This window comes from Erythrolamprus reginae, chromosome 9 (genome assembly GCF_031021105.1).
Source record: "Erythrolamprus reginae isolate rEryReg1 chromosome 9, rEryReg1.hap1, whole genome shotgun sequence".
NCBI lineage: Eukaryota > Metazoa > Chordata > Lepidosauria > Squamata > Dipsadidae > Erythrolamprus > Erythrolamprus reginae.
Window position 1 is genome coordinate 56,704,934 of NC_091958.1, and position 26,872 is coordinate 56,731,805.

The 26,872-nt window shown below is 45.4% G+C and overlaps 1 protein-coding gene across 2 annotated transcripts in view; it reads right to left on the reverse strand.

The window, feature by feature from the left end:
* Positions 1-25,564, reverse strand: part of SREBF1 (sterol regulatory element binding transcription factor 1) — a 33,436-nt gene extending 7,872 nt beyond the window's left edge. Inside the window, exons 1-14 of one of the 2 annotated variants that reach the window (XM_070761416.1) lie at positions 25,368-25,564; positions 13,995-14,372; positions 13,459-13,610; positions 12,665-12,778; positions 11,274-11,489; positions 10,038-10,152; positions 7,926-8,116; positions 7,109-7,301; positions 5,327-5,511; positions 2,942-3,203; positions 2,680-2,846; positions 2,072-2,240; positions 1,172-1,280; positions 1-11 (exon numbers count right to left, since the gene is read on the reverse strand). The exon at positions 1-11 is cut by the window's left edge and continues 93 nt beyond it. In XM_070761416.1, coding sequence (XP_070617517.1) covers positions 1-11; positions 1,172-1,280; positions 2,072-2,240; positions 2,680-2,846; positions 2,942-3,203; positions 5,327-5,511; positions 7,109-7,301; positions 7,926-8,116; positions 10,038-10,152; positions 11,274-11,489; positions 12,665-12,778; positions 13,459-13,610; positions 13,995-14,372; positions 25,368-25,467 — 2,362 coding nt within the window. In that variant the 5' untranslated portion in view covers positions 25,468-25,564. Of the gene's footprint in view, positions 12-1,171; positions 1,281-2,071; positions 2,241-2,679; positions 2,847-2,941; positions 3,204-5,326; positions 5,512-7,096; positions 7,302-7,925; positions 8,117-10,037; positions 10,153-11,273; positions 11,490-12,664; positions 12,779-13,458; positions 13,611-13,994; positions 14,373-25,367 lie in introns of both variants that reach the window. The other variant, XM_070761414.1, reaches the window with a different exon arrangement.
* Between the last annotated feature and the right edge of the window lie 1,308 nt (positions 25,565-26,872).

A 26,872-nucleotide genomic window follows, 5' to 3' on the forward strand; every position in this document is an offset into this window, starting at 1 on the left:
CCGAAAATTCCCTTAAGCGAGAGGGGACAAAAGTCGGTCGAGTTCTTCTACCAGGTCAGAAATGCAGAGAGGGCTGAGGATCGGGTGGAAAATGGCTTCTTCCGCCAATAATATCCCTGCCCAGGTCAACCGCTCTGGAAATTACTCTTTGCTCAGTGGGAAAGGAAATATGGGTTCCTTGCCATGAGTCTCTTTCCTTTAGGTCAGCAAGTCCTTCTGCAAAAATGCCAGAAGGTTGGGTGAGATATGGAAAGAGTTGGAAGGACGGGTGAAGTGGCCATTGCTCTTCTAGCCCAGGGGTAGGCAAAGTTGGCTCTTCTATGATTCGTAGACTTCAACTCTCAGAGCTACAGTCTTTCGAAACACAAGTGTCCAAAACCTGGGTTGTTTTCCAAGGATGCAAGAGGTTGGTTTAGAGCAGTGGTTCTCAACCTTTCTAATGTAGTGACCCCTTAATAAAGCTCCTCATGTTGTGGTGACCCCCAATCATAAGTCTAGCACCAATTCTCCCAACAGAGCTTTAAGCTGATTGGCAGGAAGGCCAGAGGGACACCCCCACTGTAAATGCCTGATTGGTCGGATTGTAAAAATATGCTCCAAAGCACCAGAATAAAAGCTATAGTTCCTAACCCATGGAAAATTTGTCTCTTCTCATGGTCTTAGGCGACCCCCATGAAATGGTCATTCGACCCCCCAAAGGGGTCCCGACGCCCAGGTTGAGAACCACTGGTTTAGAGGCAAAACTCCGAATCTGTTTCTTTGTCTCTGTTAAACCACGAACGATAACTCCTGCAAAGAGCTCTCCCACAAACCCTCCCCTTTTAAGCCTGCTGCAGCATTTCCTAATTACTCCCAGCTGTGATTTAAGATCTTTTGCGTCTGCGCAGCTGCTCCTGTCGTCCCATCATCCATCACACCCAGACATTGAGAATGGGGTCATTAACCACCCCCTCCTCATCTGACCCAGATGAGGCTCTAACTGGGGGTTCCACAGGCATTGCAGCGGCTCCACATCTACCTCTCCAGCACCTTCAGCTTCCATCTCTCCTTCCCCCTCACGGTCTGAACCTTCCGAGAGCCACACAGATCTCCGATGCTCCGATGGGCCCGACTCATCCGATTCAAAATCTGTTGCCAGAGGAGCTGGCTGTGAGCCAGCCACAACACTTACCCCTCACTGTGACTCGCAGGGGCTGGGTTGTCCAGCCTGGAGACGCAAGAGAGAGCTTTCTCGAGCAGATGTTCTCGGAAGAGTTGCGTCACCTGAGCCAGGGGGTTTGCTGGTGAGAGAAACAGACCTGTCAGAAAAGTCAGCCCAGGCATCCGAGTCTCTCCCAATCCGATCGGCAACTCAGGAGCCTTTTTAGCCCAATGCAAGGACCCAATATTTTACAACTCAAGCCAAAAGCAGGCATCAAAATCCATTTCTCTCAGCTCCCAGGCTCTGTCCTCCCTTGCTGAATGTTGCTTTCCACACACCCTTTCCCATCAGCCTATAGTGGCAAGGTGTGGCCAAGTGTCCCCTAGATCTAATCAATGCCAAGACCCCATTCTAGAGAGCTATTCATGCCTGGATCCCATCCTCCTTACTCTTGCATCTAACAGGGGGTCCTGATCCCCATCTTCCTCTGACTCAGAGAATACCCTAGCTGGGGGGGTCTACAGAGTTCAGGGGTTCCTAATAATAATAATAATAATAATAATAATAATAATAATAACAACAACAACAACAACAATTTATTAGATTTGTATGCAGCCCCTCTCCGAAGACTCCGGTTCTTCCGTCCTCTCCCTCATTCTCACTCTCAGACTCAGATGGAAAAAAGCACTGGCCTGCAATGCCACTTCTCCTCTGTTTCCTGGTCCTCAAAATTAGTGACCAGCTGAGCCAGATGTGGACCACTCACAACAGCAGGCACCTCACACACTCATAAAAAATAAAATTTCCCTTCTACAAAAGTACAAAGCCAATAAAAACACTAGGCGGCCTATTTGAAAGGGCACAGGTGGGCAGGCACCTGCCTATTTTGTCGTCCTATCAAATCTCCCCGCTCTTTGTACCCCGCCTTACCTGGGTGGCTGGTGGAGCTGTAGATGCTTTCCCGCGGAGAGCTTTTCACCACCCAGTCACCGTCCACGAAGAACCGGTGTCCCACGGGGTGGCAGAGCCACTGGAGCGCAGGAGGGACTGTCCCGTTGTGCGAGAGCAGCACTTGTCGGGCGCTGCTGAGGAAGAAACGCTGCAGTGGTCAAGAAAGGCAGGGTTAGTCCGTGGCATGGTGGGACGGCATGTTATTTGTGAAAACAGAAAACAAGTTCCATGAAGAAGAAGAAGAGGAAGAAGAAGAAGAGAAAGAAGAAGAGGAAGAAGAAGGAGAAGAAGAAGAAGAGGGAAGAGGAAGAAGAAGAGGAAGAAGAAGAAAAAGAGGAAGAAGAAGAGGAAGAAGAAGGAGGAGAAGAAGAAGAAGAAGAAGAAGAAGAAGAAGAAGAAGAAATAAAGCACATCAGCTTATATTGCAATCAGTGTATTTATGTACCCAATATACATTGTTGCACAATTCTGCTATGATAATACTCTGCTGAGCGAAGTGAAGAAAATCTCTTCAAAACATTAATCTCATAGAAAGCCAACAAGCCCCCACAACCTCCGGAGTATCTCACACACGCAGACTCACTCACCGCTAGGAAGTGGCAACAGTGGTGGAGGCTGGTCTTCACACGCAGGGCAGCAGCCACGTAGACTTCGGCTAGCGTGGCCACCGAGATGGTGTCTCCAGCACACTCGGCCAGGTTGACCGCACTCAGCGCCATGTTGATGGCGGAGAGGTGTCCCGCCACGTGCTTCCCTGGGGGAAGAAGAGGAAGAAGAAGAAGAGAGGGGCACTTGGAGGATGTGGCCGGCACGGAGGGGAAAGACAGCGGCTCCTGTCTTCAGCCTTACCTGTCATGTGAAGCTGATGCAGCCGGTGGTAGACCAGGGCCGCGTCACAAGCGCTCTTGCGCACGTCGGACTTCAGCTCCTGATCTCGGAAGAAGCCGCCGGCCCGGCCGGCCAACCAACGCCCGACCCAGAGACGCTGGAGGATGTGCCGTATCAAGTTCCACAAGAGGCTGCAGGTGAGGTCCAGGTTGGACGTGGGGAGGGGCCGTCTAAGCGCTTTGAGGGCCATCCACAAGTTCTGGGATGCTTGGGCAAAATCTCCCTAAAGCAAGAGAAGAATAAATTTGTGTAACTTGTTGCTTGTATCCTTTTTATTAATATTTATGGTTTCTTTATTGCTTATTTGACCCTTGTGACAATCATTAAGTGTTGCAACCTCATGATTCTTGACAAATCTATATTTTCTTTTATGTACACTGAGAGCATCTGCACCCATAGTTCCCTCTAAGCTGAGCAGTGAGCAATCGCTCACTTAAAAATCATCATCAACTCAGAGTTTTCCAAACCTGCCCAGAAGCCGAGAGGGAAAGAGTGAGAGGGAAGGAGAGAGAGAGGAAGAGAGGAAGAGAGAGAAACAGATAGAAAAAAGAGAGGAAGGAAAAGAGAAAGAAAAAGAATGGGAGTAAGGAAGAGAGAAAGAAAATCAAAATCTAGTTTGAAACTAGCTCAACTACTTAAGTGGCATTTTGATATTGATAGAGTTGCCCTATTATGAGCTCACTGTTATAGACACACAGTACAGTATTTTATTTTGAAATTCTCTGAGGCAAAACAGGGTGGGTTTTTTGTTTGTTTGTTTATTTATTTATTTATTTATTTATTATTTCTGTGCCGCCCAGTCCCAAAGGGACTGCCGCTCAGACACTATACTTCCCCCCCCAAAAAAAAAATTAGAGGGAACACTGTCTGCACCGTAGACAAATTCCTTGAGTGTGCAATCACACTTGGCCAATAAAGAATTCTGTTCTGTTCTATTTCTATTATTTCTATTATTACTATTTCTACTCTCCTCTCCTCTCCTCTCCTACTCTATAAAAGAACGCAGACTAGGAGTTAGATTCCATCCAGAGCTTCCAAGGACAAGGACTGGGGAGAAAGATGGTTCTTCCTAGTCGTTCCTTTCCACTTGGACTACAAATCCCATCCTTGTCGCCATTCTAGCTAATAGAAGACAGGGCTTGGAGGCCATTTTATCACTACTGCCTTCCTTTTCCATTTGGACTACAAATCCCAATGTCGCCATTCTAGCTGACATGGCTTGGAGGCCATTTTATCCCCCTCCTACTGCGTTCCGTTCTATGGGACCACAACTCCCATCCTTTCAGCCATTCTAGCTGAGAGAAGACAGGGCTTGATGTTGTATAATTGGATGGCAGGTGACTGACACCTGCCTAGAAATTCTGGACCTAACCGTGTGGCAAAGTTGAGGGCTGCCTATAGTGTGAAGATACTCCGCACTTAGTTAAGGACGGTGTTAAATAATGGCAGATATCTCAAGATATCACTCCCCAGGTATCTTAAGTAACGGCAGATACCTTTTTCAATCCAATGAAGATCCATCTCCCCTGTTGCTTTATCTCCAAGGACTTAGAAACGTAGAAACATAGAAGACTGACGGCAGAAAAAGACCTCATGGTCCATCTAGTCTGCCCTTATACTATTTCCTGTATTTTATCTTACAATGGATCTATGTTTATCCCAGGCATGTTTCAATTCAGTGACTGTGGATTTACCAACCACGTCTGCTGGAAGTTTGTTCCAAGGATCTACTCCTCTTTCAGTCAAATAATATTTTCTCATGTTGCCTTTGATCTTTCCCCCAACTAACCTAAGATTGTGCCCCCTTGTTCTTGGGTTCACTTTCCTATTAAAAACACTTCCCTCCTGAACCTTATTTAACCCTTTCACATATTTAAATGTTTCGATCATGTCCCCCCTTTTCCTTCTGTCCTCCAGACTATACAGGTTGAGTTCATGAAGTCTTTCCTGATACGTTTTATGCTTAAGACCTTCCACCATTCTTGTAGCCCGTCTTTGGACCCGTTCAATTTTGTCAATATCTTTTTGTAGGTGAGGTCTCCAGAACTGGACACAGTATTCCAAATGTGGTCTCACCAGCGCTCTATATAAGGGGATCACAATCTCCCTCTTCCTGCTTGTTATACCTCTAGCTATGCAGCCAAGCATCCTACTTGCTTTTCCTACCGCCCAACCACACTGTTCACCCATTTTGAGACTGTCAGAAATCACGACCCCGTCCTGTTCATCTCTTTATCTTGATTCAAAGGGTTGACTTCCGGCATTGGAAGCGCTGTCGGGTTTTGAACCTGGTGCTGCATTTCCTTCCCCAGGGGAGGGGAAAGGCCCTTCCCCGGAGTTACGTACCCGAGCCAAGTCCAGATCGGCCTGCTTGCGGTGTCTCCAGAAGATGACCGAAGACTCGGAGTGGGGCCGTGTGATGGGCTCGCCATAAACGAAAAGCCGGACGAAGGCAGCGCAAACAATCATCAGGTTGACCATCCAGAAGAACAAGGTGGGGAGAAGCCAGTGGAACTGGGGGAGACCAGCATCTGGACACAAAAGGCCCCATTGAATGGGTGGGTGAGTGAGTGGACATCTCCCCCACCTTTAAGAAGCCCAAGGGTGTTACAGCCCCCTCCCATGCAGAGAGAGCTCAGAAAAGCCGTGAAAACCCACCTGATCCTCATCCTTTGCAGGTTGATAAGGTAGGTGAGACCCCTCCCCACCTCCTCCCTCTGGGCCTCTTGTTCCTTTCAGTTTCATCTTTGTCCATTGTTAAACCAATGTTAGTTTATAAGTAATATTTATTGTTGCGAGCAGCCTAGATTCGCCTCTAGGCGAGATGGGTGGCATACTATATATACTGTATATAATCAATTCCCAGTGAGGGTATGGCTAGCTGATGAGGCCAGAATAAGGCCTGAAATAGATCTATCCTAGTCTCCCTTAATTTTCAAATTCAGCAAAACATGTTACACACACACACACATAGGGGGGGGGCGCATTTATCTGTTATGTTAGACGACAGCTGGATCAATGTCTCTCAACTTATAAGATCGGTGGACTTCTTCAACTCCCGCTGTGGCCTGGGGGATTCTGGGAGTTGAAGTCCACCCACATTGAAGTTGTCAAGATTGCGACACACTGAAATTGATTATGATGATAGATAGATAGATAGATAGATAGATAGATAGATAGATAGATACAGAAGGACAAAAGGACAGACAGATAATAGAGGATGGATGGATGAAGGAAAGGAGGGAGGGAGGGATGGACAGACGACAGATAGATAATAGAGGAAGAAAGAAAGGAAGGAAGGAAGGAAGGAAGGACAGATGATAGATAGGTAATAGAGGATGGACAGACAGATGGCAGATAGATAATAGAGGAAGGATGGATGGAGGGAGGGAGGGATGGCGGGAGGGATGGACAGACAGATGACAGATAGATAATAGAGGAGGGAGGGAGGGAGGGAGGGAGGGAGGGAGGGATGGCGGGAGGGATGGACAGGCAGATGACAGATAGATAATAGAGGATGGAGGGAGGGAGGGAGGGAGGGATGGCGGGAGGGATGGACAGACAGATGACAGATAGATAATAGAGGATGGAGGGAGGGAGGGAGGGAGGGATGGACAGACAGATGACAGATAGATAATAGAGGATGGAGGGAGGGAGGGAGGGATGGCGGGAGGGATGGACAGACAGATGACAGATAGATAATAGAGGATGGAGGGAGGGAGGGATGGATGGCGGGAGGGATGGACAGACAGATGACAGATAGATAATAGAGGATGGAGGGAGGGAGGGAGGGATGGACAGACAGATGACAGATAGATAATAGAGGATGGAGGGAGGGAGGGAGGGAGGGATGGACAGACAGATGACAGATAGATAATAGAGGATGGAGGGAGGGAGGGAGGGATGGCGGGAGGGAGGGAGGGAGGGATGGACAGACAGATGACAGATAGATAATAGAGGATGGAGGGAGGGAGGGATGGCGGGAGGGATGGACAGGCAGATGACAGATAGATAATATAGGATGGATGGATGGATGGATGGATGGATGGATGGACGGACGGACTTTCTCAATGGTCCTGTCATGCAGGCTCAGCTCAACTGGTGCCTTCCACTCACTTCGTGACCCACCTGTGGCCAGGATGCTGCGCGTGGATCCGTCGTGGCTGAGACCCTCTGAAGGGCCCCCCAGGGCGGCTCCTCCGAGCAGGGAAGGAAGCGGGTTGAAGGCGAGGCAGAGGAAGACGAAGGTGCAGAGGGCCAGGCGGGACCTGTCCAACATCCCCAGGCTGCCCGAGGGAGGGGCCAGGTATTCGGCTTTCACCTGCAAAGAGCAGCCACTGGGTAAATCATAATAATAATTGAGAAGTATTTCCTTTTACTTACTTTTGAAGAAATACATGATGATTTAATTTTAATCTATTCAAGACCCAGATAATGAAATAAGGGCTGGTGACAGCATTGGACAAGGAGTCAACACAGACATGAAAGGATTAAATTAGATATTGAGTTAAGATGTTTATGTTTTATTATAAATAGAAAAAGGGAATATAAGGGACTAGATTTCATAATATTATTGTTTGTAGATGAAATATATCTCACGCGTGGTCAATTTTAATTAACTTATTTTAATTTTAATTAACTTAGCAAAGAAGAGGATAAAAAGTACATATTGAAAGTATTATTGGCGCTTTTTTCTCTCTCCGAATGTTTAACCTATCTAAGAAATATTATTAATTATTATTTTAAGCATTGATTCTGTGTTTTTTATTGCCCATGTTGTTTTATTGTATGTTGAAAGAAAAATAAAGAAAAATTTTATATAACCACACACACACCCCAAAAAAAAGAAGAAATCCCAGGGTTGTTGATCCCTTGGGTCAACAATTGTTCCTTGTGATCTTCAAGCCAACCCAAAGGCCCAGGTTCTCCCGAAGCCTTCGCTCACCTTGACCTCCTCACACAAAGGACTGTCTGGTTCTGAGTCGGTCCCACTGATGCCCCCGAAGGAGAGGGGGCTGCCGTGCGGAGGGGAACTGGCATCTGAGGGTGGGGGTGTCAAGGCCTCCATCATCTTCATTCCCTCTGTTGGATCCTCCATGTTTCCACCACACGCGGCCACCAAATCTTTCAGAGACTCTGTAGGGAAAGAGAGCAGACCAAAGGTAGGACCAAGATGGGCTCTCTTCACATCATGGAATATCTAGATTCTCTGATGACCGTGTTTTTCGCAGTATAGGGCACATCTTAGTTTTGGGGGGAGGAAAATAGGGAAAAGAATCTGCTTACTATCTTACATCTGGCTAGCGTCTTTAGCCAGCACATTACTTTATCCCCTGGTTAGGGCTTTTAAAAAACTTTATTCGGAGAGAGTAACAATGAAAGAGCTTGCAAGCCAGTAAGAGCTGGGAACACCATTAGCACCTGGAAAGAAACATTTGGAGCAAGTAGGGTAATGAAAAAAAACTATAAAGACTTAGGGCTTGGGAAACGTTCTTTGCAGAGAGTAAGAGTGAAAAAGCTTGCAAGTGGGTAAGAGCTGGGAACATTGTTAGTACCTGGTTAGGGCTGGAAAGAAACATTCAGAGCAAGTAGGGCAATGAAAAAAACCTATAAAGACTTAGGGCTTGGAAAACATTCTTTGCAGAGAGTAACAATGAAAGAGCTTGGAAGCTGCTAAGAGCTGGGAACATTGTTAGTACCTGGTTAGGGCTGGAAAGAAACATCTGGAGCAAGTTAGAGCAATGGGGTGGGGGGGGAAATCCTGCAAAGACTTAAGGCTTGGAAAACATTCTTTGCAGAGAGAAACAATGAAAGAACCTGCAAAGTAAGAGCTGGGAAGATCGTTAGCAGCTAGTTAGGGCTGGGAAAAAAAGCTACATTCAGAGTATAAGATGCACCCTAATTATCAGCCTCTTTTAGGGTAGAAAAAGGTGGTCTTATACTCTGAAAAATACGGTAAGTAGGTTTTTATCGAGGAAGGCCTAAGAGGTTGGATTATCTACAACAGTGTTTCCCACCCTTGGCTACTTGAAAATATTTGGACTTCAACTCCCAGAATTCTGGGAGTTGAAGTCCAGATATCTTCAAGTGGCCAAGGGTGGGAAACACTGTTCTACAAGACCAGCAATTATCCAATGAACAGAACTGCCTGTGGTTATTCCCAAAAATCAAAGGAAATATATCCAGTCTCAGCAGAAATCAGGTCAGTGGCTGTCCTCACCACCACTAGAAGGCAGTTGACAGGAAAAAGGCTCTGAGAGAAGAGGAATTTAGGCAAGGACAGTTTTTCCCAACAGGATGTGGGAAAAACTTCACTCCTCCACTCGAAACAGAACACCCTACGAAAGCAGACTATCAATCCTAGGTCTAGAAAGCTTAGAACTATGTCGCCTAAAACACGATCTAAGTGTTGCCCACAAGATCATATGCTGCAACGTTCTACCTGTCAATGACTATTTCAGCTTCAATCTCAACAACACAAGAGCACGCAACAGATTCAAACTTAACATTAACCCCTCCAAACTTGACTGTAAAAAAATATGACTTCAGTAACCGAGTTGTCGAAGCTTGGAACTCATTACCTGACTCAGTAGTGTCAACCCCTAACCCCCAACATTTTTCCTTTAGACTATCCACGATTGACCTCTCCAGGTAGAGGTCAGTAAGGGGTGTGCATAAGTGCACCAGTGTGCCTTCCGTCCCCTGTCCAATTGTCTCTCCTTATCTCATTTATCTTTTATATCTTTTCTTCTATTCTTTTCTTTACTTATATTATTACATATCTTTCTCTTCAATGTGTATTATGTATTGGACAAAATAAATAAATAAATAAATAAACACTAGGCAATGTTGACATTGGCTTCTTGGTAGATGGTGAAAATCCCAAGTTAGGAAACTGCTCCCCACCAGAGTCTCCGAAGGAAGACCTGAAGGCCAGGCAACCTATCGATTAATCTGCCCGCCTGGTTTTGACCCCCGTCCTTGCTCATCTCCTGGGTCTCAAACCCACAGGGAGAAAAAGGTCCCTGGTTTTGGGGTGTGGACGCATGAAACTCACTGTTCTTCTGTGCTGCCATTTTAAGGGCCAAGTTCTCGCCCTGCAGCTTCTGGTTGGTCTGCTTCAGATAGCGGATGTAGTCGATGGCTTTGCGCAAGATAGCCGACTTGTTTAGCTGCCAATGTAGAGAAAAGAGAACAGGTGGGGTTTATGGGAGTCCAGCCAAAACTATCTTCTTGCCACGCGGACGGAATTTGTGTAAAAGGGACAAAACGGCTTGGGATATAGCAATAGCACTCTAACCACTGCACCACCAAGGAAGGAAGGAAGGAAGGAAGGAAGGAAGGAAGGAAGGAAGGAAGGAAGGAAGGAAGGAAGGAAGGAAGGAAGGAAGAGGAGGAGGAGGAGGAAGGAAGGAAGGAAGGAGGAGGAAGGAAGGAAGGAAGGAAGGAAGGAAGGGGAGGAGGAGGAGGGAGGAAGGGAGGAAGGAAGGAAGGAAGAGGAGGAGGAGGAGGAAGGAAGGAAGGAAGGAAGGAGGAGGAGGAAGGGAGGAGGAGGAGGAGGGAGGAAGGAAGGAAGGAAGGAAGGAAGGAAGGAAGGAAGGAAGGAAGGAAGGAAGGAAGGAAGGAAGGAAGGAAGGAAGGAGCTGGGCAAAATGGTCAAATGCATTATTATTATTACTATTACTATTATTATTATTATTATTATTATTATTATTATTATTATTATTTATATTTGTATGCCGCCCCTCTCTGAGAACTCGGGGCGGCTCACAACAACAATAACAAAGTACAAATCCAATATCTAAAAACACAATGTAAAAAACCTTATTAATAAAATAATCACACAACCCAGTCAAACCATGCATAAAGCTGTAGTTAGGGGCAGTGTCAATTTCCCCATGCCTGGTGGCAAAGGTGAGTTTTCAACAACTTACGAAAGGCAAGGAGGGTGGGGGCGGTTCTGATCTCCGGGGGGGAGTTGGTTCCAGAGGGCCGGGGCCGTCACAGAGAAGGCTCTTCCCCTGGGCCCCGCCAGATGACATTGCTTAGCCGACGGGACTAATTCTGTCAACTGCCAGCAGTTCAATTCTGACTGACTCCAGGTTGACTCAGCCTTCCCTCCTTCCGAGGTGGGTCAAATGAGGACCCAGATTGTTAGGGGCAAAATGCTTACTCTCTGCAAACCGCTGAGAGAGGGCTGTGAAGCATTGTGAAGCGGGATATGAATCTAAACGCTCATGCTATTGCTACACTCCCAGGACATCTACCCAAGAGAAACAGGTGCTATAGCTACCTTGGCTTCCGTGCCCACCACCAGAAGCTTCAGCTCCGATATCTTGTCATTGATGGAGGAACGATAGCGCTTCTCAATAGCATTGTGAGCCGTGCGCTTCTCGCCCTTGTTCTGGGTGACCAGGGGCTTCCCAGCGGTCAGGCGGTTGATGGGCAGCTTGTCGGCATCCATCATCACTGGCACCGTCGCCAGGATGGTGCCTCCGCTCACCAATGTCTGCAAGAGAGAAGAAGAGAGGAAGTGCATCAGCTGTCCCCGGCAGGAGAAGTTGAGCTGAGGATGATGGGGTCTCTGGTGGATGAGGAGAGAGCTAAGGACAATGGATATTTCAGGAGGACTCTGCTCGCACGTACGATGGTCGCCCAGAAAGTAATGCACCACATTTTTTTTCTCAACCTAAAGTAATGGTACGAATGCAAAACTTGAGATATTCATAATTTTAGATTTCATAATATTAGATTTGTCATTGTATATTGTTGTATCACTGTTGTGAGCTGCCCGAGTCTGTGGAGAGGGGCGGCATACAAATCTAATTAATAATAATAATAATTATTATTATTGTTGTTGTTGTTGTTATTGTTATTGTTGCTGTTGCTGTTGTTTTGTTGTTGTTGTTGTTGTTATTATTATTATTACTATTATTATTAGAATTGTCAGGAGTGTGTGGTGTAAATTTTGCCTTCCTTCAGACAGACAGCGTAGCTGCAGCCATGTTTCGAAATGGCATCTGTAAGTGATGTACATTACAAGCAGCATGTCGTCATTGAATTTCTCACTCCGGAGAAAGAAACTGTTGGGAACATTCACAAACGTTTGTGTACAGCTTGTGGCAAATCTGCAGTCGACAGAAGTACGGTTAGTCGCTGGGCACAGAGGGCAAGGCTATTACAGTGCAGAAATGGCTTCGTGACCAGAACAAGGAGTGGCACCAACAGGACATACACACCCTTGTGTCTCGCTGGAGAAAGGCCATAGAACAGGACGGAGATTATGTGGAAAAATAGGGGGTGTAGAAGAAACATCCTTCTTTCTTGTGTGTAAGTTTCATTGTGTTCAATAGATAATTGTTGAAGGAAAAAATGTCGTGCATTTACTTATTTATTTTATTTATTAGATTTGTATGCTGTCCCTTTCCATGGATTCGGGGCAGCTCACAACACAATAAAACAGTTCATGACAAATCTAATAATTTACAATTTAAAATATTAAAAACCCCATTATTAAGCAGACATACATACAAGCATACCATACATAAATTGAATTGTGGTGCATTACTTTCTGGGCGACCCTTGTCTCAACCCAAAGTTTGATAGTGTTTTTTTTTTTAATGTAGAAAGGGATCAAAAGAGCCAGGGGGGGGGAACCAAGAACTCAGAGAAAGAGGCACTTACTGGCATCTGCAAGGCTGTTGAGGTGACCACTGAGCTGGTGTTGGAAGTTTTGGCTCCGGAGACGGTGGTCAGAAGGAGGGAGTCAGCCTTGATGAAGTGGGGCTGCAGAAAGACCTGTGGGGAGACAATGAGAAGTCACCACCAAGCACAGACGTGTTCCAGGGAAGAGGATGGAATGGAACTGGGAAAGGTGCAAAAAAGGGCAACCAGGATGGTCAAGGAAATGGAGCCCCTCCCTTATGAAACCAGGTTGCAACGCCTTGGTCTCTTCAGCCTTGAAAGGGGGTGTTGAAGGGGGGACTTGATCGAAGTGTATAAAATCCTGCATGGGATAGAAAAGGGGGATAGAGAAAAATTATTTTCTCTATCACACAATATTAGGACGAGGGAGCCCACCCTAAAGCTCAGAGGTAAGAAAGTGAGGACAAATAAAGGAAAATATTTCTTCCCCCAGAGGGTCCTTGGTTCACTTCCAGAAGAGGTCGTGACAGCTGTCAGCCTGGAGAGCTTCAAGGCAGGATTAGACAGATTCATGGATGCCAAGTGTATCATAGGTGGTGATTGAAACGGATGTCCAAGTGCCAGCTCTATGGGTTGAGGCAGGCAGGGGTCCCTTGGGTCCCATTTGTTGGGGATCCAGGAAAAGGGAGGGTCTTGCCTTCTCTTTCTGCTCAAGATCCCCATGGGGGACAATTGGGGGACCACTGGGTGACACAGAATGCTGGACTCGGTGGGCTTTGGCCCAATTCAGCAGGGCTCTTCTTATGGCCTTATGGAGGGGGATCCCCACTCACCGGCACTTGCTGGACCACCTGGGGGCTGCTGGCAGCCAGAAGCTGTTGGGGGGCAATGTTCTGGAACGGCGTTGGTTTCGGAGAAGGCTGCATCTGCTGGGGATTGGTGGAGACCAGTGGGGGCGGCTGGGGTGACCCTCCTGGCTGGGGAGCTGGGAAAGATTGGAGGAAGCAATAGCAATAGCATTTTAGACTTACATACCACTTCCTGGTGCTTTTACAGACCTGCCCAAACGGTTTACAGCCTTTTGCCCCCAACAATCTGGCTCCTCATTTGACCCACCTTGGAAGGATGGAAGGCTGAGTCCACCTTGAGCCGGTGGTGAGATTTGAACTGATGAACTTCAGTTAGCAGTTAGTTGAAGGAGCCTGCAATACTGCTGCATTCTGAACATTGTGCCACCCCGGCTCTTTTGGGAGATACCCCCAAAGATTGGAGATCTTCTGCAGCAACTGGGCAGACACCTGGGCCAAGTCTGTGTGTTTTACATTGACCCCAATCACTGCTCAACTGTCACGCCAGGCAGAACACTTACCAGAAATACTATTTTGGTTCTGGAAGTCCACCAAGGGCTGGGCAGGGAAAGGCAGCTGGGCAGCTGGGACAATATTTGGAGAAGGGATCCTGCCGGCGGGCAGCTGGCCTTGAGGTGGGCTGAGCGTGGGTTCTTTTTTGACATCGGCTGGAGAGGGGGCCACGTTTAAGCAAGCGGTCGGCAGGCTCTGGAAGCTGCTTGGAGACGGGGCTGGGAGGTGGAACAAGCTTGTGGAAGAAGGGGGGGCCGTCTCCGCCAAATAGTTGCTGAAGAGGCTGGGCCCATGTGGGTTCAGGTCGGGAGGAAGCTGAGAGCTGAACGAGGTGTCCATCAGACCGGAGAAGTCATTGTCTTCGGTGGTGATCATCTGGAGCATATCTACAAAGACCAAGGAAGAATGGGAATCGTGACCGGAACCTGATGGACCATCAATTTCACCTGCTGTGGTGCACATGCAACTTTGTACAGAACAAAGTATTCAATGAGAATGTTTCATTCATTCAGATCATAATGTCCTCCCTGTCAGTGACTACTTCACCTTTAACAACAACAACACAAGAGCACGTAATAGATATAAACTGAATGTAAATCGCTCCAAACCTGACTGCAGAAAATACGATTTCAGCAATAGAGTGGTCACCGCCTGGAACTTATTACCGGACTCTGTTGTTGCTTCCCCCAACCCCAAAATCTTCAACCTTACATTATCTACAATTGACCTCTCCCCTTTTCTAAGAGGTCTGTAAGGGGCGTGCATAAGTGCACTTTTGTGCCTAATGTCCCTGTCCTGCTGTCTTATTATCCTTTCTATTACTATGTTCTACTTATGTTATGTTATGTTAAAATATGTACTATAATACTATACTTGTTTGACAAATAAATAAATAAATAAATAAATAAATAAATAAATAAATAAATAAATAAATAAATAAATAAATAAAGCTAGGATGTGTTCTTTGAGCGTTCCCTTTATTTTTTTGAGCAGTATATATTATCTATCTATCTATCTATCTATCTATCTATCTACACTGCTCAAAAAAAATAAAGGGAACACTTAAACAACACAATATAACTCCAAGTCAATCAAACTTCTGTGAAATCAAACTGTCCACTTAGGAAGCAACGCTGATGGACAATCAATTTCTCCTGCTGTCGTGCACATGCAACTTTGTACAGAACAAAGGATTCCATGAGAATGTTTCATTCATTCAGATCTAGGATGTGTTCTTTGAGTGTTCCCTTCATTTTTTTGAGCAGTGTATTAATCTTGCTCTTTATCAACATGAAATGAAAACAAACCAACTCAAACCCTACAAACCAAAATTGAAATGACTGTCCATTAACACAAACACACAATAACTGTTAAAGATCACATACTGTACATACAACTAAACCTAATAAAAACTTCAATTTAAGCTATCAACAGTAAGAGGTAGTATACATCCACTATAGAAACTGAAATCATAGATCACAGGAAGAGGGAGGTTGTGATCCCGCTGTATAGAGCGCTGGTGAGACCACATTTGGAATAATACTGTGTTCAGTTCTGGAGACCTCACCTACAACAAGATATGGATCAAATTGAACGGGTCCAAAGACGGGCTACAAGAATGGTGGAAGGTCTGAAGCATAAAACGTATCAGGAAAGACTTCATGAACTCAACCTGTATAGTCTGGAGGACAGAAGGGAAAGGGGGGACACAATCGAAACATTTAAATATGTTAAAGGGTTCAATAAGGTTCAGGAGGGAAGTGTTTCTAATAGGAAAGTGAACCCAAGAACAAGGGGACACAATCTGAGCTGAGTTGGGGAAAGATCAGAAGCAACGTGAGAAAATATTATTTGACGGAAAGCGTCGTAGATGCTTGGAACAAACGTCCAGCAGACGTGGTTGGTCAATCCACAGGAACTGAATTTAAACATGCCTGGGATAAACATAGATCCACCCTAAGATAAAGTACAGGAAGGGTATAAGAATATAAGGGTAGATGAGATGGACCAGGGGGTCTTTTTCTGCCATCAATCTTCTATGTTTCTATGTCTGGTATCAAAATGTCAACTCGATAGTTGACATATTCCTTTCTTTCTTTCTCTCTGTCTCTAATCTTCCCTCTCCTTTTTCTACCTTTCGATTTTCCCTATATTTTCCTTTCTTTGTTTTTTTACTTTATGTTATATTGTCTATTTTGTAATGTTTTTTAATTGTATATATTGAATAAAGATTATTTTTTGACAAAGAAAGCAGCCTGGAACCCTAATCTTGGCGCTACCAATTCTGGGCTCCAATTCCAGGATCCAATATATCACCAGCTTCCGGTCATCCCCATCTCCCGAGAATCAGAACTCAGCATGCGAAAGCTGCCCTGCTCTGTTTTGGGGTAAACGGACGTCCTCTTTTGGCTGCCTCCCAGGATCTGACCTTCCGCTAACTGAATCCAGCTGTTCTGGTCTCATTTTCTGGCCAGGAAGAGTCTTTGCTGACATGTTGTATTTGTTCTAAAAAGGAGCATTCAGTTGTATTCTAAATTCTTGGCGCTTGAAACATCTGTTGAGTCTGGCTGAGAAACCTTTGCCCCATTATTCACCAAAAGCTAGCAAAAACAAAATATTGTGTCTTCTCTTTCTCTCTCCAGCAAACAAACAAACACACCAAAAAGTAGACCCAGTTACCATTTCAAATAGAAACACTGTAAGACAGAAGATTGACGGCAGGAAAAGACCTCCTGGTCCATCTCGTCTGCCCTTAAACTATTTCCTGTATTTTATCTTACGATGGATCTATGTTTATCCCAGGCATGTTTACATTCAGTTCCTGTGGATTCTTCCTTCCTTCCTTCCTTCTCTTCCTTTCCTTCCTTCTTCATTCATAGAAACATAGAAGACTGACGGCAGAAAAAGACCTCCTGGTCCATCTAGTCTGCCCTTATACTATTTCCTGTATTTTATCTTACGATGGATCTATGTTTATCCCAGGCAGGTTTCAATTCATTTCCTGTGGATTGACCAACCACGTCTGTTGGAAGTTTGTTCCAAGCATCTACTACTCTTGCAGTCAAATAATATTTTCTCACGTTGCTTCTGATCTTTCCCCCACCTCACCTCAGATTGTGCCCCCTTGTTCTTGGGTTCACTTTCCTATTAAAAACCCTCCCCTCCTGAAATTTATTGAACCCTTTAACCTATTTAAATGTCTCAATCATGTCCCCCCTTTCCCTTCTGTCCTCAAGACTATACAGATGGAATTCACGAAGTCTTTCCTGATACGTTTTATGCTTAAGACCTTCCACCCTTTTTGTAGCCCGTCATTGGACCCCTTCAATTTCATCTATCTCTTTTTGTAGGTGAGGTCTCCAGAACTGGACACAGTATTATTCCAAATGGGGTCTCACCAGCGCTCTATATAGTGGAATCACATTCTCCCTCTTCCTGCTTGTTATAACTCTAGCTATGCAGTTTGGAATCCTGCAGGCAGAAAAATGGGTTGCTCCAGACTAGAGTGGTGGGCATCCAAATCACCCCTGCCACAAACTAATCCAAGGGCCCACTGCCCCCCCCCAATTCCTCCACCCTGCAGGACTCTTTCGATCACTACCACAAAGGTCCACCAACACCTGCAAGGAGAATGGAGGGAAATATTGTCTCAAATTGATGTTAGGTGACTAAAATGGTCACCTAACATCAAAAACGTCATTAAAAAAGCACCACAAAGAATGTTCTTTCTGCGCCAACTCAGGAAGCTCAAACTGCCCAAGAGCTGCGGATCCAGTTCTACAGAGGAATCATTGAGTCTGTCATCTGCACCTCTACCACTGTTTGGTTCGGTTCTGCAACCCAACAAGACCAACACAGACTTCAGAGGAGAATCAGAACTGCAGAAGAAACAATGGCTGCCAACCTGCCTTCCATTGAGGACCAGTAGACTGCATGAGGCAAAAAGGGGGCGGTGAAAATATTGACTGACCCCTCGCATCCTGGACACAAACTGTTTCAACTCCTACCCTCAAAACACCGCTTCAGAGCACTGCACACCAAGACAACTAGACACAAGGACAGTTTTTCCCCGAATGCCATCACTCTGCTAAACCAATAATTCCCTCAACACTGTCAAACTTTTTACTAAGGCTGCACTTCTATTTCTACTAGTTTTTTCCCCATCACTCCTATCACCCCCCTCCTCCCACTTAGGACTATATGACTATAACTTGTTGCTTGTATCCTTAAGATTTTTATTAATATTGATTGATTCTTTATTACTGTACTTATTTGACCCCTATGACAGTCATTAAGTGTTGCACCTCCTGATTCTTGACAAATGTCTCTTTTCTTTTATGAACACCGAGAGCATCTGCACCAAGACAAATTCCTTGTGTTTCCTATCACACTTGGCCAATAAAAAATTCTATCCTATCCTATCCTATATTCTATCCTATCCTATTTTCTTTTCTTTTCTATTCTATTATATTCTAGTCTATTCTTGACAAATCTATATTTTCTTTTATGCACACTGAGAGCATCTGCACCAAAGACAAATTCCTTGTGCGTCTAATCCCACGGCCAAATAAAGAATTCCTATTCTATTCTATTCTGTTCTACTCTATTCTATTCTGATTCTTGACAAATGTACCTTTTTCTTTTATGCACACTGAGAGCATCTGCACCAAAGACAAATTCCTTGTGTGTCCAATCACACTTGACCAATAAAATTCTATTCTATTCTATTCTACTCTATTCTATTCTTGACAAATCTATATTTTCTTTTATGCACACTGAGAGCATCTGCACCAAAGACAAATTCCTTCTGTGTCCAATCACGCTTGGCCAATAAATAATTCTATTCTATTCTATTCTACTCTATTCTATTTTACTCTATTCTATTCTTGACAAATCTATATTTTCTTTTATGCACACTGAGAGCATCTGCACCAAAAACAAATTCCTTGTGTGTCCAATCACGCTTGGCCAATAAATTATTCTATTCTATTCTATTCTATTCTACTCTATTCTACTCTATTCTATTCTTGACAAATCTATATTTTCTTTTATGCACACTGAGAGCATCTGCACCAAAAACAAATTCCTTGTGTGTCCAATCACACTTGGCCAATAGAAATAATTCTATTCTATTCTATTCTATTCTGTTGCAGGAAGGCAAACACATTTTTAATCCTGGGGGAAAGTAAGGCTTGCAAACCCTGGTTGTAGGAATCTGGGTTTGTTTTGGCTGCTTCCTTCCCTCTTTCCTCTCTGGGCCCTCCCCTCGCCCCCACCCACCCCCCAACCACCAGTAGCCTGTTGGAATGAGGGTTGCGTGGTGAATCAGCGATTGAGCATGAGGTGATCAGGCTGGGCCAATCAGGGCCGGGCGAGAGGAGATGCTGCAATGCCAGAGCGTGTGGCAGTCGGGTTACTATCGTGCATCCCGCATTAACTCTTTCCCTGCCTCTGGCGGCCGCTGCGGTTACTCCAGGTCATTGCACGGTTAACCCTTACCGGGCCGGAGCGTTGCAAAGGACGAGGGATGGCGAGCTTCTTTTGGGGTTTCCCTTTTTCTGGGTTGGAAACATGCTTCATCCCTTACCCAGATTATTTAAAATATATATATATACAATTCCACACACTAGGTACAAATACTTAATATTAGGTCGCTTGATAGGGATAGGCAACAATAGACTAACAATCCTGGGTCTAGAAAGCTTACAACTACGACGCCTAAAACACGATCTAAGTATTGCCCATAAGATCATATGCTGCAACGTCCTGCCTGTCAATGACTACTTCAGCTTCAACCGCAACAACACAAGAGCACATAACAGATTCAAACTTAATGTTAACCGCTCCAAACTTGACTGTAAAAAATATGATTTTAACAATTGAGTTGTCGAAGCGTGGAACTCATTACTGGACTCAGTAGTGTCAATCCCCAACATTTTTCCCTTGGACTGTCCACGATTGACCTCTCCAGGTTCCTAAGAGGTCAGTAAGAGGCATACATAAGTGCACCAGTGTGCCTTTCGTCCCCTGTCCAATTGTCTCTCCTTTATCTCCTTTATCTTTTCTTCCTTTCATATATCTTCTCCTCTATTTTTATATCTTTTCTTCTATCCTTTTCTTTATATATATTACTACATGTCTATTCTCTTCGATATGTATTGTGTATTGGACAAATAAATAAATAAATAAAAATATGGTTGACATCTGGACCAGATGATGAAATAAGGATTGGTGGCAGCATTGGATAAGGAGAACACGGAGATGAAAGGACCAAATTAGATATTGAGTTAAGATGTTTATGTTTTATTATAAACAGAAAAAGGGAATATAAGGGACTGGATTTCATAATATTGGTATCTGTAGATGAAATATATCTCATGTGTGGTTAATTTTAATTAACTTAGCAAAGAAGAGGATAAAAAGTACATATTGAAAGTATTATTAGCATTTTCTTTTTCTCTGAATGTTTAACGTAACAAAGAAATATCATTTTTTAATATTTTATTTTATTTTATTTTTATTTTTCCTTGTGTTCTTCTTAACAATCTCACCAGCAGTCAGAAACTGATCTGGACCTGCTGGTGATGGGAATCTAGCCCTATCCGCGTCGGGTTTCCATACTCTGCAGCCAACCTGATCAATGGCTGGGGATTATGGGGATGGAGGTCTTGGACAGGTGAGCCAAGGTTTGGAATGGATTAGATGTTTTCTAAAAGTGGACCAAAGTCGTTTGCTTTGCTTGGAGGGAAGCCGAATTCAATGCTTTGCAGGGTTGTTGTTGGCGAATGTGGTCTCTAGAGGTCCAGCTACTGTTAGGTGTGGGGTGCAGACAAAGGATTGGGCAACTACCAAATTGCCAACAATCCTTGTTTGGCTTGGAGCACAAGAGAGTCTAAGGCAGGTGTAGACCGTTGCATGCCAACTCAACATCATCCTCTTCCATCTTCAAAACCTCCTGGGAGATCCTGACTTCGTCTTGCCAAAACTTCAGAGCAATCTCGTTGTCCTTTTTTCGGACTAACCGATGGACAACTTAGAACTAAGGATAAATTTCCTGACAGTTAGAACAATTAATCAGTGGAACAGAAGTTGCCTCCAGAAGTTGTGAATGCCCCAACACTGGAAGTTTTTAAGCAGATGTTGGATAACCATCTGTGTGAAGTAGTGTAGGATTTCCTGCCTAAGAGGAGGTTGGACTAGAAGACCTCCAAGGTCCCTTCCAACTCTGTTGTTATAATTATTATTGTTACACCTGGAGAGGAGAGCCACAGTTTTGGAGAGCAGTGATAGGTCCTTCCTGGGAAAAAGACAAGAAGGAAGTGCCACATTTGGGATGATTTCCAGTGATGTTGAGAGGGTCAAAAGGTGTCTCCTAAAAACAAGATGGGTTTTGTGTGGAAAGGACTTACAGTGTGGATAAACACACCTGAGGTTACCCTGTCTTCCAGAAAAAGTTAAAAACTTTTCCAGAAGGGTTTTGTGGGAGACATATTGCCATGTATTGCAACGTTGGGTTTCTAATGTATTAACAACAACAACAACAACAGAGTTGGAAGGGACCTTGGAGGTCTTCCAGTCCAACCCCCTGCCTAGGCAAGAAATCCTACGACAGGTGGTTCTCCAACATCTGCTTAAAAGACTTCCAGTGTTGGAGCATTTACAACTTCTGGTGACAGGTTGTTCCACTGATCAACAGTTCCGACTGTCAGGAAATTTCTCCTTAGTTCTAAGTTGCTTCTCTCCTTCTTTAGTTTCCACCCATTGCTTCTTGTTCTACCCTCAGGTGCTTTGGAGAATAGCTTGACTCCTTCTTCTTTGGGGCAACCCCTGAGATATTGGAAGGCTGCTATCCTGTCTCCCCTGGTCCTTCTTTGCATTAAACTAGCCATTTACCCAGTTCCTGCAACTGTTTTTCATATGTTTTATATGTGGTCTCATCCGCACTCTATACAGCGGGATCACAATCTCCCTCTTCCTGCTTGTTATATCTCTAGCTATGCAGCCAAGCATTCTACTTGCTTTCCCTATCGCCTGACCGCACTGTCAGAAATCACCACCCTTAAATCCTTCTCTTCTGAAGTTTTTGCTGACACAGAACTGCCAATACAATACTCAGATGGAGGATTCCTTTTCCCCAAGTGCATTATTTTACATTTGGAAACATTATCACAGCCTTTTTTCTATCTTTGATGACTGTGACAGCCATACCCATCGTCCCTGGCTCACATGGACAGACAGTGATGATGGCTGGGGAGCATGGACATTCTGATCCAAGGCAATAGAGTGACCTCCTACCCTGCTAGCAAGCCCAAACACACGTGCCTCAACTCCTTTCTAAATTAGACCTGTTTCCCTCCTTCCATTCCTTGCATCCAAAGAGGTTCATATCACAAATGCTCCTTGGGGGTTTTTTCCCCTCCAGAACAACAATCCTGCCAGGTAGTCTGTGGTGGGAGAATGCACCTGGCCCAAAGCCACTCAGACAACTTCCTCATCGGAGAGGGGACTCAAACCCAGGTTCCTTACTAGAAACATAGAAACATAGAAGTCTGACGGCAAAAAAAGACATCATGGTCCATCTCGTCTGCCCTTATACTATTTCCTGTATTTTAATCTTAGGATGGATGTATGTTTATCCCAGGCATGTTTGAATTCAGTTACTGTGGATTTATCTACCACGTCTGCTGGAAGTTTGTTCCAAGGATCTACTACTCTTTCAGTAAAATAATATTTTCTCATGTTGCTTTTGATCTTTCCCCCAACTAACTTCAGATTGTGTCCCCTTGTTCTTGTGTTCACTTTCCTATTAAAAACACTTCCCTCCTGGACCTTATTTAACCCTTTAACATATTTAAATGTTTCGATCATGTCCCCCCTTTTCCTTCTGTCCTCCAGACTCTACAGGTTGAGTTCATGAAGTCTTTCCTGATACGTTTTATGCTTAAGACCTTCCACCATTCTTGTAGCCCGTCTTTGGACCCGTTCAGTTTTGTCAATATCTTTTTGTAGGTGAGGTCTCCAGAACTGGACACAGTATTATTCCAAATGGGGTCTCACCAGCACTCTACTCTCAATGTTAAACTGAATTCCATTTTTTCCCCTGTCCAGATTTAAACAGTCAACTCATTGGGGCAAAGACTTGTCTGCTAGCTATTGTAAAGCAGGACATCTTGATGGTTGGAGAACGAATAGTGTATGAACAGTGTTTCTCCACCAAGCAGCCCAAAGATGCTGGCTGGGGAATTCTAGGAATTGAAGTCCACCTAATCTTCAAGTTGCCAAAAGTTTAAGTTGCCCTTAAGAAAGGGGTGTTCCTTCCATCCCCTGTCCTAATGTTTCTCTTTTACTAGTAACATGTATATTATTATTATTATTATTATTATTATTATTATTACTACTACTACTATTACTATTATTATTATTAATAATATTATTATGTCAATACAACACAGCAAACGAGATCACTATGCTGGATTTCGTATTTCATCACCAGTCGGGCGCTTCCCAAGCACCTAGGACTGTGTGATGTAGCGGTGAATTATGTTTGCCGATCCCAGTCAAGCGGCCTTTTGCAATTGACAGATGGAGATTTTTTTCAATTCCGATGGTTTTCAAATGTCCGCTGAGATCCTTTGGCCCTGCGCCCAGCGTGCCAAGTACCACTGGGACCACTTTCACTGGCTTATGCCAGAGTCGTTGCAGCTCGATTTTTAGATCTTCGTATTTTGCTAATTTCTCTAGCTGCTTCTCAATTCTGCTGTCCCTGGGATTGCGATAGCAGAATTGAGGAGAAGCAGCTAGAGATTATTATTATTATTATTATTATTATTATTATTATTATTATTATTGGTTATTAGATTTGTATGCATTAGATATTATATTCCATTGCATTGACATCCTTCAGTCTGGAAAGACCATGGTATCATGCTCTGGATTCCCCATATATCATATATACATATACTGCTCAAAACAATAAAGGGATACACTCAAATGACACATCTTAGATCTGAATGATTGAAATATCCTCATTGAATCCTTTGTTCTGTACAGAGTTGAATGTGCACAACAGCAGGTGGAATTGATTGTCCATCAGTGTTGCTTCCTAAGTGGACAGTTGGATTTCACAGAAGTTTGATTGACTTGGAGTTATATTGGGTTGTTTAAGTGTCCCCTTTATTTTTTTGAGCAGTATAGATATATTATTATTATTATTTTGAGCAGTATATAAATATTATTATATCTCTGTATACCAATATGTACTTGACAAAACAAATAAAATAAAATTAGAAGGGAAACTGGGAGTGAGTAAATGCCTAGTTTGAACACCAGGCAGCAATTCTGCATTTCAGTTCCAATTATTAACTAATTGTTGTATTTTATCATTTTATGTTGTTGTAAACCGCTCTGAGTCCTTCGGGATTGAGTGGCGTCCAAATCTAATAAGTAAATAAACTGCCTGGACAGCCATTGTGCCGTTCACTCCCAGCTGCCCATTGCAAGGTTGCCTGGGCAGCATCATCTGCAAACCAGGCTTGGGAAGCCCCCCTGCCCAGCACTTCCTCCTTCTGCTCAACACCCCCAATCTTTTCCTCCCAGCGCGAATGACCGACAGTAACCCAAGCCGTGACGTCAGGCCCCTTGACAGACAGCCGGGAGGAAGAGGTGGGCAGGGCCTAGAGGGAGAGCAGCCAGCCCAAGCTCCGGGCAGGTGAGGGGGGGGGAGGGACACCCCCTGGCAGAGCTTTTTCCGCTGGTCTCGCCTTCCGTGGATCTTCTGCTGCTCCTCACCGCCTGGCCGCAATCACCCAAAAGGGGTTGGATGGTCCTTTGCACAACACATGGTCTTCTCTCTGCAGCTCCACGTGAAACTCAGCCTGCCCATGGTGCCCAGCCTAAGCATGGGACCCGGAGTCCACCCCACCGGGCCCCCTACCAAGGACGCCACCGGCTCTTCCATCCAAAGTTGGGGAGGGCGAGGAACCCCCTTCCCCAGTTTCCTGGCAGTCGCTTCCCAACCGCCTGGTCCTGCCGCCTCGCCAAACACGCCCATCCTTTCCCACGCTCGCCACGGATGGGGGGGGGGGGCGCCCCGGCTTCCCTCCTTCACCTGGGAACGCCACCGCACACCGAAAGGCATCGCGGACCGGCGGGAGGTGCACGGGTGGGGAAACAGCCCCGGGGAAAGGCTGGGGAGGCACTTTGGGCGCGCGCGCGTAAAGGCGCACAACACACTCGGCTGCGCCCGGAGTTCTTTTGCAAAATAAAAACTCCAGAAAGCGAGGGGGAGACACCCCCCCCCCATGACTCTACACCCGCGGGGCCGGAGGGTGGGGGGGTCTTCCCCAGGAACGGGCGAGGCTGCCCCTTGCCAAGCTCCCTACCGTCGATGTCGCTCAGGAGCGCCGTGTCAATCTCGGTGGTTTCGTGGAGAGCCAGCGAGAGATCCAAGCCGTCCAGCGAAGGCTCTTCGAAGGGGTTCATGGCGGCTGGGGGAGCTGTCCCCTTGCTGAAGGGGACCCCCTTGCCGGGCAGGAGACCGGGGGGGGGGGCCTTGGAGGAGGGGGAGAGGGGAGAGGGAAGGGAGGGAGGGGGGCGATCGGAGAAGCAGCCTTCGGGGGTCTCTCCAGTCCTCGGACTCAGGGGAAATAAATTCCCAGCCGGGCAAAGGCACCCACTTTCCTCGGGGCTCTGGAGCTGGGGTCTCCCCGCCGCGGCTGGAAGGAGACGCGGTCAGTTGCGAACCGGAGCTGAGACCTGTGACCGGGGGGAGGGAGGAGCCTGGCCTGGGGCTCCGCCCCTCCGCTCCTTTCAATTGGCAGAGGGTTTTTTTGGGGAACGGGTGGGGAGGAGGGGGGGAGGACGCGAGCCTCGGGGGATTGCCGAGACTTATTTTATTTTTATTTATTTGTTTGTTTTGTCAAATGTGTATTGGTGGTATACAAAAATATAATAATATTTATGAACATGATACTAGTAAGAGAGAAACGTTAAGACGGGGAACCGTAGGCACGCACGCTGGTGCACTTATGTACGCCCCTTACTGACCCCTTAGGAATCGGGAGAGGTCAACAGTGGAGAGTCTAGGGCAGGGGAAGGCCAAGTTGGCTCTTCTGTGACATGTGGACTTCAACTCCCAGAATCCCTGAGCTTGCATGATGGGCTCAGGAATTCTGGGAGTTGAAGTCCACAAGTCATAGAAGAGACAACTTTGCCTACCCCTGGTCTAGAGTAAAGTTTTGGGGGTTGGGTGATGGGTACAGGGTTGGGTTGGGTACAGAGTCTGGCAGTGAGTTCCATGCATCAACTACTTGGTTACTAAAGTCGTATTCCCTGCAGTCGAGTTTAGAGCGGTTTACTTTGAGTGCTCGTATGTTGTTGTGGTTGAAGCTGAAGTAGTTGAGGAAGGACGCTGTAGCAGATGGTTTTATGGGCCATGCTTAGGTCGTGTTTAAGGCGACGTAGTTCTAAGCTTTCTAAACCTGGGATTGTGAGTCTAGTTGCGTAGGGTCTTCTGTTGCGAGTGGAGGAGTGGAGGGCTCTTCTGGTAAAGTATCTCTGGACGTTTTCTAGAGTGTTTATGTCCGAAATGCGGTGTGGGTTCCAGACAGATGAGCTGTACTCGAGGATTGGTCTGGTGAAAGTCTTGTATGCTCTGGTTAGTAGTGTGAGATTACCGGAGCAGAAGCTACGTAGGATTAGCTTAACAACTCTTGAAGTCTATTTGGCGATGTTGTTGCAGTGGCCTTTGGCACTTTGGTCATTGGATATGAATACTGTATTCCAAGGTGCTTTGACAGAGTGAGGGTCATCTGTAAAGTCTTGTCTATTCAGCTTGTATTTGGTGTTCAGATTCTTTTTGCCAATGTGTAGGACAAACTTTGCAAAT